This window comes from Poecilia latipinna, unplaced genomic scaffold (genome assembly GCF_001443285.1).
Source record: "Poecilia latipinna isolate Pla-1442-1.1 unplaced genomic scaffold, P_latipinna-1.0 Scaffold10, whole genome shotgun sequence".
NCBI classification, from domain to species: domain Eukaryota; kingdom Metazoa; phylum Chordata; class Actinopteri; order Cyprinodontiformes; family Poeciliidae; genus Poecilia; species Poecilia latipinna.
This window is the reverse complement of record NW_015112626.1, coordinates 95,556-109,977: the sequence shown is the minus strand read 5'-3', so window position 1 is coordinate 109,977 and position 14,422 is coordinate 95,556. Positions and strand designations below refer to the sequence as shown.

Genomic DNA, 14,422 nt, shown 5'->3' with positions numbered 1-14,422 from the left:
AAGCTCTCTGCTCTCCTACTGAGTAGTGTGTTAAGGCGCACACTTTGGTTCCTGCTCCACTGAATAATTTTATTAGGCAAATTCAAAATGAGTCAGCCGCTGGAGGAAATCATAATAACCCACAAAAAATGTATGCTTTTGAGCGGTCAGATTTCTTTTAAAGGAATGGCTCATACTTGAAACACTGTTCGCATAAATCAGAAATGTTACAACTTACAGATTTTCTAAGGAATTTTCTAAGGAAAGTATAAATCCGACTGATATGATTACACAAAAATGTGCCAATGTGTCCCTTATGCCAGTCTACCTCACACTTTCTAAATCTGTATTTCCTTTTTTTTCCCCCACAAATGTACTACAACAATACTACAAACATAACTAAAAAGAGAACAGGTGATAGAATTTGAACATGGGATTATAGGTAAAGTATTTACCTAAAAGCCCATGTATTTGCTCAATATTTAATTAATCACAGAGAACAAGACTCTTCATTTTTTATTATTTCTAAATACGCTGATGTGTCCAGCAGGGGGAGTTCTAGATAATCTCATATTTGTGCGTGGTGGGAGTGTAAGACAATGCGCATATTTGTGAATATCTGACGCCTATTCAATATAAGTACAAAACAAAACTTGTCTCGGACTTTGTTTAGTTATAAAAAAAATATGGGGGGCCACGAAATACTGGCATTTCAGCTTTTTGCATTTCATACTTTTGAACCCATTTATATGCGTGAATACCCTTCTCTATGGGTGAAATATAAATATCTTACACATTGTAATAAACCAATCAGTCCCTTTATTTAGACAAAAAAATGGACGGACGATAGATAGATAGATAGATAGATAGATAGATAGATAGATAGATAGATAGATAGATAGATAGATAGATAGATAGATAGATAGATAGATAGATAGATATCCTGTGCTCCTGAAAACAAGCATCCATGATGATTCCACCACCATCTTTCATAATAGTTTTTCACCAATGTTTTTTCATGTTGGGTAACAATGCAGTTTTGGTCTCATTTGACCAGATCACCATCTTTAGCCTGATTCCTGTGTTCCCTATATGGCCTACAGTAAACTTTAAATGTGAATTTTATGCCTTTCTTCCTGTGACTCTTTCACAGAGGCATGGTTGTGGTGTGTGTGACTGTCAAATGTCTTGCCAATAGACCCTACCAGTTGAACTTTAGATCTCGAACAACAGGCCTCCTAACTGCTTTTAATACTCTCCTTCACCAGAATGTCATTTCAGGTGGATGACTACAGGTTTTCAGTTGTACCATACACTTTCTGTTTCCCCATTGAATGAGATTTGTGAGATCTACAAAGCTTTGAATACTGTTTTATAACCTGACCCTGTTAACTTCTTTGCAACTTTATCCGTGCCCTGTCTGTCCTCATTGGTTTGCATATTATTGTTTATTCTGTAAGGTTCTCTTAACAAATCTCTGAGGTCTTTTATGAATAGGATCTTTTGTGTTGAAAATAAGCACATATTTGTTAGAATTGATTTTATTTAGGGGCATCTAATTAAAATGGGCTGAGGAATGTGCATCACTTTTTTTGTAACCCCTCCCCCCACTTATCCATTTTGTTCAACAAAAGATCACTCTGTCTTCATAAAATTCCTATAAAATTTATTGCAGCTTGTGATTGTAACAACCAAATTATTAGAGTTCAAATAATACTTTTTCTTAAGCAGTCTAACATATATTACTGTTTTAACCTTTTACTTTTTGTAAATTTAGAACCTTACACATAACCTGAATGAAGTTTGTGTGGGAACTGAGTATTTAGATTAGATTAAGATTTTTAAGAAAGCATACGCTGTTTAGTTATTATACAGCAGAGAGTTACAAATGCAAATCAAAATAAAAGCTATCTCCCTTTGCACACATTTGTTTGTCTGTGGCTGACTCGGACGAACCGCTCTAAGACACGTCAACCATATCGTCCCCCTTAAAATCAACAGAAAATTGCGCAAACAAACGAGGTTCATGAATTTCAGCACAAATTTACCCCACACACGCCTACGAAGGTAGTTAACCCCTGTATGACAACCTTGTGCATATTTTCTTTTCGTTATCTTGGAATTAAAGGGGATTCGTCAGAGTTACTCGGACGCGCATGCGCGCTAAGCTCCAGCAAGCAAAATTCCTGCTTTTTATTATTCGTGGAGCAAGGCTGCGGATGGAAAGTTATCTCGATAAAACTGCCAGCTACGGTTTGTCGTCGTTGACTGGTTAGCCCTGATCTGATTAGGGCGCAGTTAGCACAGAGACGCCGTCGCTTACACGACGAGAAAAAAAGCACATCATCATCATCTCGCGAACTATTTTGCTAGGTAGCATTAGGTAGCTAATGCTAGCATGACACATTTTGCCTTTTCCTGTGTTTATCCAGGTAGCTAGCGAGGTCTCAGTCTCAGGTGTCGCAGAAGGTAGCTGGAGCTTGTAGCCTACTGACATTTAAAGGTTCCCAGGAAGAGCTTGTGTTGGAAACATCATTGTGCATCGGCGTGTCAGTCAAGACTGCTGCTGCTGTGCCAACTGACTGAGTGAGTAACATTAGCTGTAACATTCCCCACTTCTGCTGCGACAGTCAATAATGTATGAACCCCTCCCGTTTATTAAAGAAACTCTAAATTCACCGTAAGGTCATTATGTGTCAGTGTGCTGACTGAAAGGTTATGTTAGAGTTGGATAATAGATAGCGATGACATAACGCTAAGTAGACACCTGTAGCCACTTCAGTTAGCTGCACGGTGGCTGCTGAACTTAGCTAACAAAATAAGCACAGACCCTGAATATTGTTAATAGTGTTTTTATGACGTTTATGTTGATTAAAGATATTGTAGAGTCACACAGAGAAGGTGTTGGCAAAGAGAGCAAAACAACAAGCCTATATAATGGGTTCCCTGAATTGATGGCCAGCTGTTACATGTCTGCAGAACACATGATTTCCAGGTGTTGTAGCAGAACTTCAGCTTTAGGTTTGGGTTTCAGAAGAACTTTAAACAAACTCGAGGCAGTTTTTAGCTGAGTCGTATGCCTTTATATTTGAGTTAGTCGTGGAGCACTTTTGGCATTGCTATTGTGCAGTTTAACAGACTGGGATGAGCTAAAGTATTACATTAAGATGAGCTTAAACAGCGTTGAAAAAGATGTTTTTTTTACATGGTTGAAGGATTGGTTTCTGTTGGGTGAGTTGATCTATCTTTATAGGTTTGATAGCATCGTTTTAGTTTTAAAAACGAGTTATTTACAGGATGATTCACACAACATTAAAGTGAAACCAAGACTATGTCAAGATGGGGGTTTAAAGACCTAAAGGAGTCTTAGTGTTTTTCATTTGACTTAATTCATACACCTTTGTTAATGTAGGATTTAATATAATATTAAATTAAAACAAACAGCCACATTGCTTTCATTTATTTTTAAATGAAATATAGTTGAATTGTAAGGCTAGTGTTCTGTTTATTTAAACTATCTGTAAATCATGTGGCATATCCATGCCTTTTAAGTCACCTTATTTTTTGAAACATACATAATGGAAGACATTATCTTGCCACAGACCTTTTAAGTTTAATTGATAAATTGAACTTGTGTTTGAACTTGTGTTTGAAAAATGTTTTTCACATGAATTCAAAGAAATTGATCACAAAGTTCTGGTACGGTCACATCCTTCTTTTAGGATTCACTAAATCAAATAAAAAGATGCTCTTTAAGGGGGGGAGTAGCTACTAATGTTGGCATAAATCAAGGAAATTGTCCACAAGCTACAGCCAGAGATTTGCTAATAGTTGCATATGTATCTATAATTACAGGACTCAGTAGAATTCATTGCTGCAAAATTAAAAAGTACTTACATTTCTGTAAACAAAAAAAAAACAAACAGATTTTTTAGAATATTAAATTAACCATCAGGCAAGTTTGTGTGTGATGGTTAAAGTCAAAACAGCTACATTGTTGGATATACCTAGTCCCTCAGTTTATGTTTAAATATGTATGTAATTAGTGACCTAAAATCACAAAAACTGCTTCATTCCAAAATTCATTAAAGGGATTCCCACAAAACTTTCTACACATAAGTTTTGATTAGTTTTCTGTCTTTTAGTGGATAAAATAAGTGTCTAATAACTCGTAACTCTATAGTCAACCCTTTGCAAATTTATCTTTATCTCAATATCCATGTACACTGTGCAGCTAATGGGTAATCAAGTACTATACAATGGATTTATTTGTGCTTTTTGCTTATTGCAACGAAATGCTTTGCAAGGTAAAGGTATTTGGAAAAAACAAGTTGTATCATTGCCAAAAGCAACTTTTTAAATGCATTTTCCCCAGTAGTTGGATAGACTAATACTGTGCAGCAATAATGGAGATGCTGAAGTACTCAGAAAGGCTGTGATGGTTTAAAAAACTGCTGAATAGGTGCAACATGTTCCAAGAAAATATGTCCCAAACTATTATGCGACCTACTGTTGCCCTGCCATTATCTCCAGCTTGTCTACACAGCTCCAACTCACTCATTTTCTTTTTTTCAGGACAATTCTCTGGTAACATGAAAGATGGTTTTGCGTAAAAATCCCAGAAGTAGATTCAGACGTTTCAGAAACTTTCAGACCGCCCCATCTGGCACCAACAACCACGCCATGTTTAAAGTCCATTTAAATTCCTCCTCTTCCCCATTCGGATGCTCTCTTTAAACCTCAACAAGTCTTCACAACATCTTGATGTCTAAATGCACTGAGTTGTTTCCATGTGTAATGGTTGCTGTTTGTTTCAACAAGCAGTTTAACTGATTTATCTAATTCAGTTGTGAGTGCTTTAAAATGTATTTACTCCTGATTGAACTTTGTTTGCATACGTTTGTCTTAAAGACATACTAACCAGAAAATAATTTTATTTTGGCTTGGTCCCAGTTCATACTAAATAGAGATCGAGCTTTAAAAAAAGTATCCTCTACATCTGTAGGTTCAAGGTGTCGACTGAAACTGTAACCGTAACCGAAAGGCAGCTGGTGTTTTTGTGGATGAACACGAAAAAAGATATATAAATATAATCAGGGCAACAACAGATGTCGCCACAGTTCAGCTACAGGAGTTATGTGTGTTGAGTGCTGTCACAGGAAGGGCTGAACTTTGGTTTTAGTGTATCATAGCCACAATAAGAATGCAACGTTTGAGTCAGCTGGTGTTTTCGTCTGACTTTTATTAGAGGGTGGTGTGAAGGTCCATAGATAAATCGTTTTTATCCAGAGAGAGGGTTGAGGAAAAGACAGGAAATAGGTGTATCATCTTATATAACCGTCAAATAAGCAGAGTGATTTAACTAAAATGTAATCATATTGTGCAACTTTTTTTTTTCTTAGAATCAAACAGCAGATTTAGCATTTCTATTTACATAAAAAGTGTGCAGCCTTGTATGGACAAACAGTCTGATATTTGTAGAAGATTAATCCCAACAGATTGGAACCAGAGTTCAACCTTAGAAGGAACCGCCCCGTCTGCAGTTTATCTTGAAATCTATTCATAATACTTTGCTAATCTCATGTCAGTCCACACTTGTATGAATAGTTCCCTTAAATCTGTTTCATTCACCATTTGACTGCAAACTGACTTTGTTGTTTCAGCATAAGGAGGGGAGGTGCTAGTCGAACAGATAAGCCAGATCACTGTGAGGTTTAGAGACGCATGCGCTGGAGTCCAATTAGATTCAAGGACACATGTCACTGCTCTATGATGACGATTGTGTTTATTTGTTTGACGGAGTATTTAATATATCAGTGTTTTCTTACGTGTAGTCTGAAGTTTTACAGATTTGAATGTAGAACATTTTTATTCTTTGATTTAATAAGACTATTTTTTTTTTTACCACTATAGACAGTGTGGCACCACTGCAAGCCTTTGCTCTTGTGTTTGTCATTTAAAGAGTGTGAGAAGACATTGGGCAGTATTAAGTGCTTGACTCAGCTGTGGGTGGGGAAGATACTTGGAAACTTCTCTTGAAATGAGGGGGTGAACAGTTTTCCATTTGCCGTTATTTAATTCTGGTTTTTGATTTTTATATCTGAAGTGTGCTTGCTTTCCTTCACACATTAAATAAAGCTCACACAAACGTCTACTTTTTTAAGACCTTTATTGATTACTTGATGTTGATCTGTCATTGGAATAGTTTAAATGCAGAAATAAGGCCCCAAAATGGTGGTTGAAATAATAAAAGATTAAAAATAAATCTCTTATAAGTCAGATATCTCTCACCTAACAGAGAGAAAGGGAGCCATTTCTTCTGTTCATTTATGAACTGCTCTGTTTTACTAGTTGGCTTGACTCATGGTTTGCTATATAATTTTATGGATATATATAAAATAAAATGCAGCCATGTCATGAGAAGCTTCATTTCAGACAAGTCTATCTCTCTCTTAAATATTTTTTAGACTTTCTGGAAGTAATTAGGATGCTCAAATACCACATGTATTTCAATTTAATTGTGCATCATTTCATGAAAAATTGTATTATATCCCCGTTTCTGTTGCTTGTGGTTTTGCTACCCGTTTGAGCTAACTGTTGCATTATTAGTCAGATTATGAGCCCTGATTGAACCGAAATGACTGAATGACCTTCTACTGGTAGACATTGTTTATTAAAAGTAATATTTCCATGCAGAACACTACAAACATTACTTTTACTCATTGGTTGTCAGTGCATAATTGTTTATGAAGATTTTATTTTATTTTATTTTTTGTTTTCCACTAATACTTCTTGCATTTCCTGTCCAGGACTTACCATCTTGTTTTGCAACTTGTATTTATTTGGACTTTGTCATGACTGGTCAACACCCAGATGGCATGAAAAGTTTTGGAGGATACTTTCCGTCATATGTAATTTTATTTTGGTAAAGAAAAGTGAAAAAAAACCCAAAATCAATTAAGATTATAATTGGTCTGAAAAAACATATATTTTCTTTTTAAGTTATATCTCCCGTGCCTAGTTTTAACCTGTTTGACCAATTAATTTTTGTTGCACATCACAGGATGTGGCAAATGTTAGCACTTTGTTTGTGGTAAACACACTTGGCAAGAAAGCAGTAAGACGTTTAAATGAAATTCTTAACTCTGTTCAGAGAAGAGTAGGAAGTTTAAAAAAAATAAACAGTGACTGCAGAAGTTTGTCTCTGATCTCAGTGATTCACTCATTGCAACTTACTAACAGGCAGACAGAAACCACATCCCTTGCATGATCTGAGTAAATGTTCTTAGCAGCACATTCCAAATAATTTTCAAAACTGACACCTAAACCTTTGTCATTGACCATTTACTCTCCCTTTGATGATTGTCTTGTTTGTTGCAGCAGCACCTCTTCAGTGGTGTGAATGAGGGAGACATGGCAGACCGCACGCCACCTCTGGAGTCTGGCCAGCTTCTCAGCCCTGAACTCCCAATCCTGGCCTCACCACCACCCCCAGCCATGGTCAACGGAGAAGGTCCCCAGCAGGTAGACACACATCTCTGTGCTCACTCACTAGCTCTCTGCTTTCACTTGCTCTCATATCCAAATGCCTGGCATTTAGAGCTGTACTTTTATTTTGGAAAACCACTTTTCCAAACCCATCGAAAAGGTTCTGAGTAGGGGAGCACTGATGAACCGGCCTTGATTTTCTTAATTTTGGGAGATCTGTGATCAGCCGATGCTTGTACAGCCGATATTATCCAAAGATCAGGGATAATTTCAAGGATAGTCCATAGATTTTACATATATTTAGTTGGGGAAATTTCACAAGATTGATGTTTTTCAGTTTAGCCATGTGAAAACCAATTTTGTTGGTTTGGATAATTGTGTCCAAGTTCTAGCTAACTGGCTGTTAATTTGAGGTCAAAGCTTCCCCTGCCATTATCAAAGGGTGACACCCTGCCGTTGAGAAGATCACTGCATGTAGTTATTGTACATGTTCACAGCTAATGTTATTCATTTCATCAGCCTATCTACTTAATACCATATCACATTGTTACCCATTTGTGCTCCTTCTTGGTTCTAACTCTACTTTCAGCACTGTCTTATGAAAGGCCAAACTTGACAAAAGCTGGACAATAACACCTTCTTCACACCCTCCGAGACAAATTTTCTTCCACCCTGGTGAAACGAATAAAAGATGATAGAGAGAGATGGATAAAAAAGATGGATATATAAATTAAGAGAGATATAAATACAGCACATATAAGATACAGAACAAGCCATAGAAGTCCCCAGAGGAGACACTGGAGGTGAATTTGAAGAATTTAGAGGCAATCTTCCTCTTTCATTATACCATCTACTTTCCACAATGCCAACTCCCTCAGCATGATGATGTCACCACCGTGCTTAACTCTTTGGCTCCTCTGATTTTGAAATCTTTCTCTTTGCTTTTAGTCTGCTTGTAGGTCAATGCATTGGAGTTACATTTGTGAGAAATTCTTTTATGTTCTGTTGGTGGCTTCAAACTGGTGAACTGTGAAAGAAGAACGATAAATGTTCTTTTTTGTCAAGGATCCTTCATTGTTTTATATTTAGCTCTTGAAGTGGTTACACCAGGGGCAAAAAAAAAAAAGTGTAAGATTCTGTTGAGCGTTGCAGGGAAGCAGTGATGTGGTATTTAGTTGTTTGGATAAACCTGCAGGGGCTTGTGTGTCATTAAGAAAACACACGAGTGTTTGAAGCCCTGCATGTCGCGCTGTTTATCGACAGCAGAAAAATGTTATTGTTTGAATTAGTCTGATAGTTATTCATTAATTGCCTTAACATTATTTATTTGACGACATGCCTCTTTGGGTAGTGATTTCATTAAATTCTCAAAAAATCCTGCTTGGTAAGATGGAAAAATGCATTAATGGAGAGCGTTTTAAAAACATTTTGATCTTCCTTTTTATAAAACCCTTATGTTTTTTTTAAAGCTTTTTAACATGCTTAACAGGTTGTGTTCTTACTCAACTAAGTACTGAAACAAACCAAATGGATTTGCTGTCCTCATCAGTTGCTCACTGAACGGAGTTCATAGGCAGCAGCTGCACACTGCTAATGAACCGCATCTCTCTCAGTTTTGATAGCCGTTTTGCCATATATGTACATAATTCTGGTTATCTCCCATCATGCCTCGTCAGTATCGGCGTGAGATAAAGCTATCCTGACAAGCCTGAGTGATTTCTTGTCATTTCCATTGTCACTTGTTTGATTTACGTCATTTTCGGTTTTTTTTTTGTTTTTTTCTCCCTGATTTCCCGAGGATAGCAATGACCCCACAGTGATCTTTCAGTCATTTCCTCAGTCTTACTCCTGGCAAGGCTTGATAATATCACCACTGCCACATAAAACTGCCTTTCCACCCAGCCTCAGTCATTTTCCACTGTGGAAAAACCCACACCTGAATAAGGCTTTGTTCACTTGGAGATCGGATTTTGCTCGTTTTGTTCATTTGGGAGGGAGGTGTTCACTGTGAATTCAGTTACCTTACCACCTCTCTCCCAAAGATTTCCTGATTGCCTGAACATGCCCCTTGTGTGCGTTTACTCAGTTTTATGAGAGCTAAAGGAATAAAATGCTGCTGCCGCTTCCTGACTGTCATCATTACCACTCTGCTGCTCGGAGATTTTCAGACACAGCTAATATGAATAACATCTGTCTTTCTTTTCTCTTTTTTTTATCAACATTTTCAGTATAATCAGTATACAGTTAATTTTAAAGGTTCAGGTACATACATTTAGAAAGATCTAGTGTATAACTATATAACTATTTCATGTACTGCTTCTTTGTACCTTGAAAAAGAATTGGGCTATTTCACATACTGTCACTTTACAACCACAAATTTGAATACTTTCTGTGTAGATTTTTGTGACAGATCAAACACAAATTAGTGCTGAATTTCTAAATATAAGGGGGGGGGAAACCATGGTTTAAGATTTGCATATGCATTTAGTCCCCCTTTGTTTTAAAACATATAAATAAAATAGAGAAGTCTCCTAATAAGTAGCCTCCTGGCGTGCAATTTTATCTCTGATCTGAACGAACGCTGCAGATGGCATTTGAAAACACCCCAGCCCCACAGAGAAGTATGGTGGTGACAGCATCATGCTGTGGGAATATTTTTCTTCAGCAAGGACAGGAAGGCCGGTAAGTTGGTAGTGAGATATCAGCGGAAAATTCATTAGAGGTTGAAAGGAGTTACAGTGGGGTGACTATTGTTAACTGGAAACATGCAGACATGACCTGGTTTGCCGGCCTATCAGTCAAACCTCTCACCGAAAAGCAGAAGAGGACAGTGGTTGATTTTTAGACCTTTGCTGAGGTAGATAAGACTGGCGGGTAAGATCAGCTTCACAAGTAAGTATCAGACGATTGCCTGTCTCCCAAAATTAAGGAAATCGGCTGACCGATAAATCGGTGCACCCCAAATAATTGCATATTATGTTTTTTCTATATTTATGGAAATTATCAAATTCTTCTCTTTATTTATTGTAAAAAATAATTGAATCCTAGTCCTAATTTTAAATGCATTTATAAGCATTGATTATTTGTATCAGAGTGGCAAATACAGATTTTTCTTTCTTATATAAAGTATATACTATTGAGGAGGATGTAACTCTGCCAGCACACCTATTAGAGTGAAAAGTGGAGAGTGACATGTGGAGCAACCTTTTGGGCAGCATAATGTATGTGCTTTTCTTTGAAATGACGTCAGGACCAGATATTTCGGTCTGCATTTTCTAGGTCAGTAGTTTCCGTTCAAATTAGACATTTTCATCTTTGCTTTAGAATAGGCCAGACATTTTAAAGTTGCCTACCTACTTAAAACCTTTGGAACAAAAAACCTTTTGTTTTGAACTGCATAGTTTTAAAAATATCACACTCAGTGAGTCATGATGCATTCATTAAATTCTGTAAACTGGCTTTCAAAACTCTTTAGTTTGCATTTCTTTTTGGTTATTAACTGTAATTATCATCAAGGTATTTGCCTCAAGAAAGAAATAATCTAATGATGCACAACATGGCTGCTTAGAACTCTGCCTTATATAATTGATATTGTTATTTGTTATTGCATACTATTAATAAATGCTTAGATTAGAAAACTGAACTTGTCTATTAGTAGCCTATAGGCTTAATAGTTCCTAAACAAAACATTTGGGATAAAAGAAAAAGAATGAACACACTTTGAAACCCAGGACCTGATATCAGACAGATAAATTATGCCATTAGTTTTTATGTAGCACTATCCTGTTTGATTGATCATTACTGACTATGTAAAGTAATAGTCACTGTAAAGATGCAGTTTATTTATTTATATGTGGTTACCTGGTTACTGTAGGCACTCTTTAGTGGTTATTGAGTGTAATTTGTAACTAGGCAACTGGGTTGGGCAATTAGTTGTAAAAAAAACCATTATCTAGATTCTCAAATACACTTCAGCTCAGTTCTTAATCACCTACATGTGTATTTGCTAGCTTTTTCATTCTTCCTTCACACGCTCACTTATTCTTGTTACAAAACTAAATGCTACACCAGTTGGTTGGTTGATCATGCACCATAAAACAGACTTTATTCATTTATAAATCAGGTTAGAGGGTTGCAAATGATTCATTCATACAGCTTGACGTCTTTGATTTTGTATTCATAATATTACAGTCGGGCTGCACAGTGGCAGAGTTGGTAGAGCTGTTGCCTTGCAGCAAGAAGGTTCTGGGTTTGATTCAGACCTAGGGTCTTTCTGCATGGAGTTTGCATGTTCTCCCTGTGCATGTGTGGGTTCTCTCCGGGTACTCTAGCTTCCTCCCACAGTCCAAAAGCATGACTGTAAGGTTAATTGGTCTCTCTAAATTTTCCCTAGGTGTGAGTGTGTGTGTGTGTGTGTGTGTGTGCATGGTTGTTTGTCCTGTCTGTCTCTGTGTTGCCCTGCGACAGACTGGTGACCTGTCCAGAGTGTACCCTACCTCTCGCCCGGAACGTTAGCTGAAGATAGGCACCAGCAACCCTCCCGACCCCAATAAGGGACAAGGGTGTACAGAAAATGGATGGATGGAATATTACAGTCATGTGACATGGCACTTACCTGTTTTTTTTTTTGTTTTTTTTTTTAAAGGAGTGCGTCTTGGCAGATGTTATACAGAGACCCTGTGACTTGGTGAATTATCAGTGTTGGCATCTCCTCAATTCATGTTTCTGGAGATATTTTTGCTGCAAACTGTTAAAAAGCTTAATTAGGTAGCCTAGTGTGCCATGCATGTGACAGGTAAGGAAGAGTATTGGCACACACACTAAATATTTTAACCCATTAAACAGCATTAGATTAAAAAAAGCTTGATGTTAGCTGTCAGCTTCTTCACACACCTTTATTAATCTGCACCCATTTTACTGCATAAAAGATTTCAAATATAGACGTGACTCATGTAATGCATTTTTCATTATAATCTTCTGACCATAGATGTCCAGTCACCTCCAGAAATGCTAAAATTAAATTGTGTTGCAAAATAAAAGCACTCACCCAAATACAGCATTCTGATATCCACTGATCGATATTTTAGCTTGAGATTTTTTTTTTCACCCAGAAAAGTTTCAGCAAGGAGTTTACCAAACCTTTTAACTCATCTTTAAAGTGTTTCTGACAGGAGTTCATTCATTTCAGATAAGAACAGCAGTGCTGATCCTGACAACACTGTTTGCAGACGTTTATTCCTCCTGTAGCCGTCCAGGTAATAGCTGGTGGTTGAGGAGAGTCATGTGAGCTCAGAGAGTGGAACTTCAGTGTGTCTCAGGACAGATTGCTAAAGTAATGCAGATGAAAGATCTCCACGTCCCAAAGTTGTTCTGAGGGAAAACTGTATTCCCACCAGTATTTAGCAATGTTCGGTTGTTTTAATTGTTCAAGGCCAACGTTGATATGCATTTCTTTGATCAAAAACAGTTGATTATTATGCAGTCCAAGCTTATTCTTATTCTCCTTTGCAAACAACTAAATATGTAAAGGTTGATAGCTGTTAAAAAATGTAAATACCAATGATCCTATTCTAATTGGATTCAAAAATCTAAACTCATTTTTAATGCATGCAGTTATATATTGAAAGCTTTTGCTGTTTTTCAATAAATTATAACCTATATCTAATTTTACCACAAGTTTTGCTTCCACTCAGCCTTCCATTAATGAGCTTTAACACAATACTGATGAAGAGACAGGTTTTCTAGGAATGACATTCTGTGGTTTACAGTCAGTGGCAGTCAGCTGAGCGTCTGTCAAGTCTGCAGTCTTTCTCATGATTGTGACGGTCATAATATTGTCATAACTTTTCTGCATTAAAATAATTTTTTTATTGGTTATATGTGATCTGTTCTATGAGAATTTGAATTTTTGTTTTTATTAGCTGTAAGCAAAAACACCAGAATGGATAAGTCTAAATACTGGATGATTTACTGTGTGCAGTGAATCTATATTATGAGTTTTGCTGTTTAAGGGTTTTCAATAAAGGTGGTACATTTGAACATGCTGTTGGTCTGCATTGAAGTTCCTTTTGAAAGGCTTTTTAAGGGGATTATTTTTGTTTTTCCTAATACCTCCACTTAAATCCTTCCCGTGTAGCGACATATGAAAAAAGAAAAAGGAATAGTTTAGACCATTTCCTATATTGCCATACCAACGTTTTTTTTCTTTTTCTTTTAACCAACAGTTGCATGTTCAGTTTGCTCATGGTTGCAACAGGTTTGCAGGCAGGGTTTGCTTATCCCACTGGTGATGTTGAAATCAATACTTAAGACAGCCTAATAAAGTATACAACATCCTGTTTTACGGTGTCCTGCTTTAAGGGCACCATGTGAGTCACACATCTAGGTTTTGAGCTCTGTATTGGTTGCTCTTTGGTTTTCACTTGACACATCTATATTTTGTACTCTTGAATAAAGTATCTCGTAAACTTCACTTTCTTATTGTGACTTTTTATATTCCAAGCCTTTGTTCACTATTGATGTTGTTGCATTGTCTAAAACTGGACTAAAAGAGAATAGACTCTGGACTTCATACGATTTTAAAGTGGAGCAGGAGAAAATGTCAAAATGTGTTTTTCTAGTTGCTTAGGTCTGTTTAGATACTGTAGATTATAGAGAATGGGATGCTAAAATTCATTGTGAGTTATAGGGTGTTTGTGATGATCAGAGAGAGGGTCGGGTAAAATATGAGTACACTGATAAATGAGACCCAATGTTCTTAATTTTGGGAGATCTGCGATTGGCTGGTACTGGCATGACAAAACCAATGTTATTCACTGATTTTTATATACCTCCGGAAAGGTTTGAAAATCAGCCACGGTCTCCTTTTGCTCTGCTGTGAGAGAGGGTTGCCTGACAGAGCTGCCCACCAGATGCCGCACATTAACTGCATGGTGCAGTCAACAGTAGTCACCCT

General features: G+C 37.0%; 1 protein-coding gene across 2 annotated transcripts in view; it reads left to right on the top strand.

Moving 5' to 3' along the window:
* Window positions 1–2,118: 2,118 nt before the first annotated feature.
* Window positions 2,119–14,422, top strand: part of fndc3a (fibronectin type III domain containing 3A) — a 64,390-nt gene continuing 52,086 nt past the window's right edge. Inside the window, exons 1-2 of one of the 2 annotated variants that reach the window (XM_015029255.1) lie at window positions 2,119–2,565; window positions 7,363–7,503. In XM_015029255.1, coding sequence (XP_014884741.1) covers window positions 7,393–7,503 — 111 coding nt within the window. In that variant the 5' untranslated portion in view covers window positions 2,119–2,565; window positions 7,363–7,392. Of the gene's footprint in view, window positions 2,566–7,359; window positions 7,504–14,422 lie in introns of both variants that reach the window. The other variant, XM_015029246.1, reaches the window with a different exon arrangement.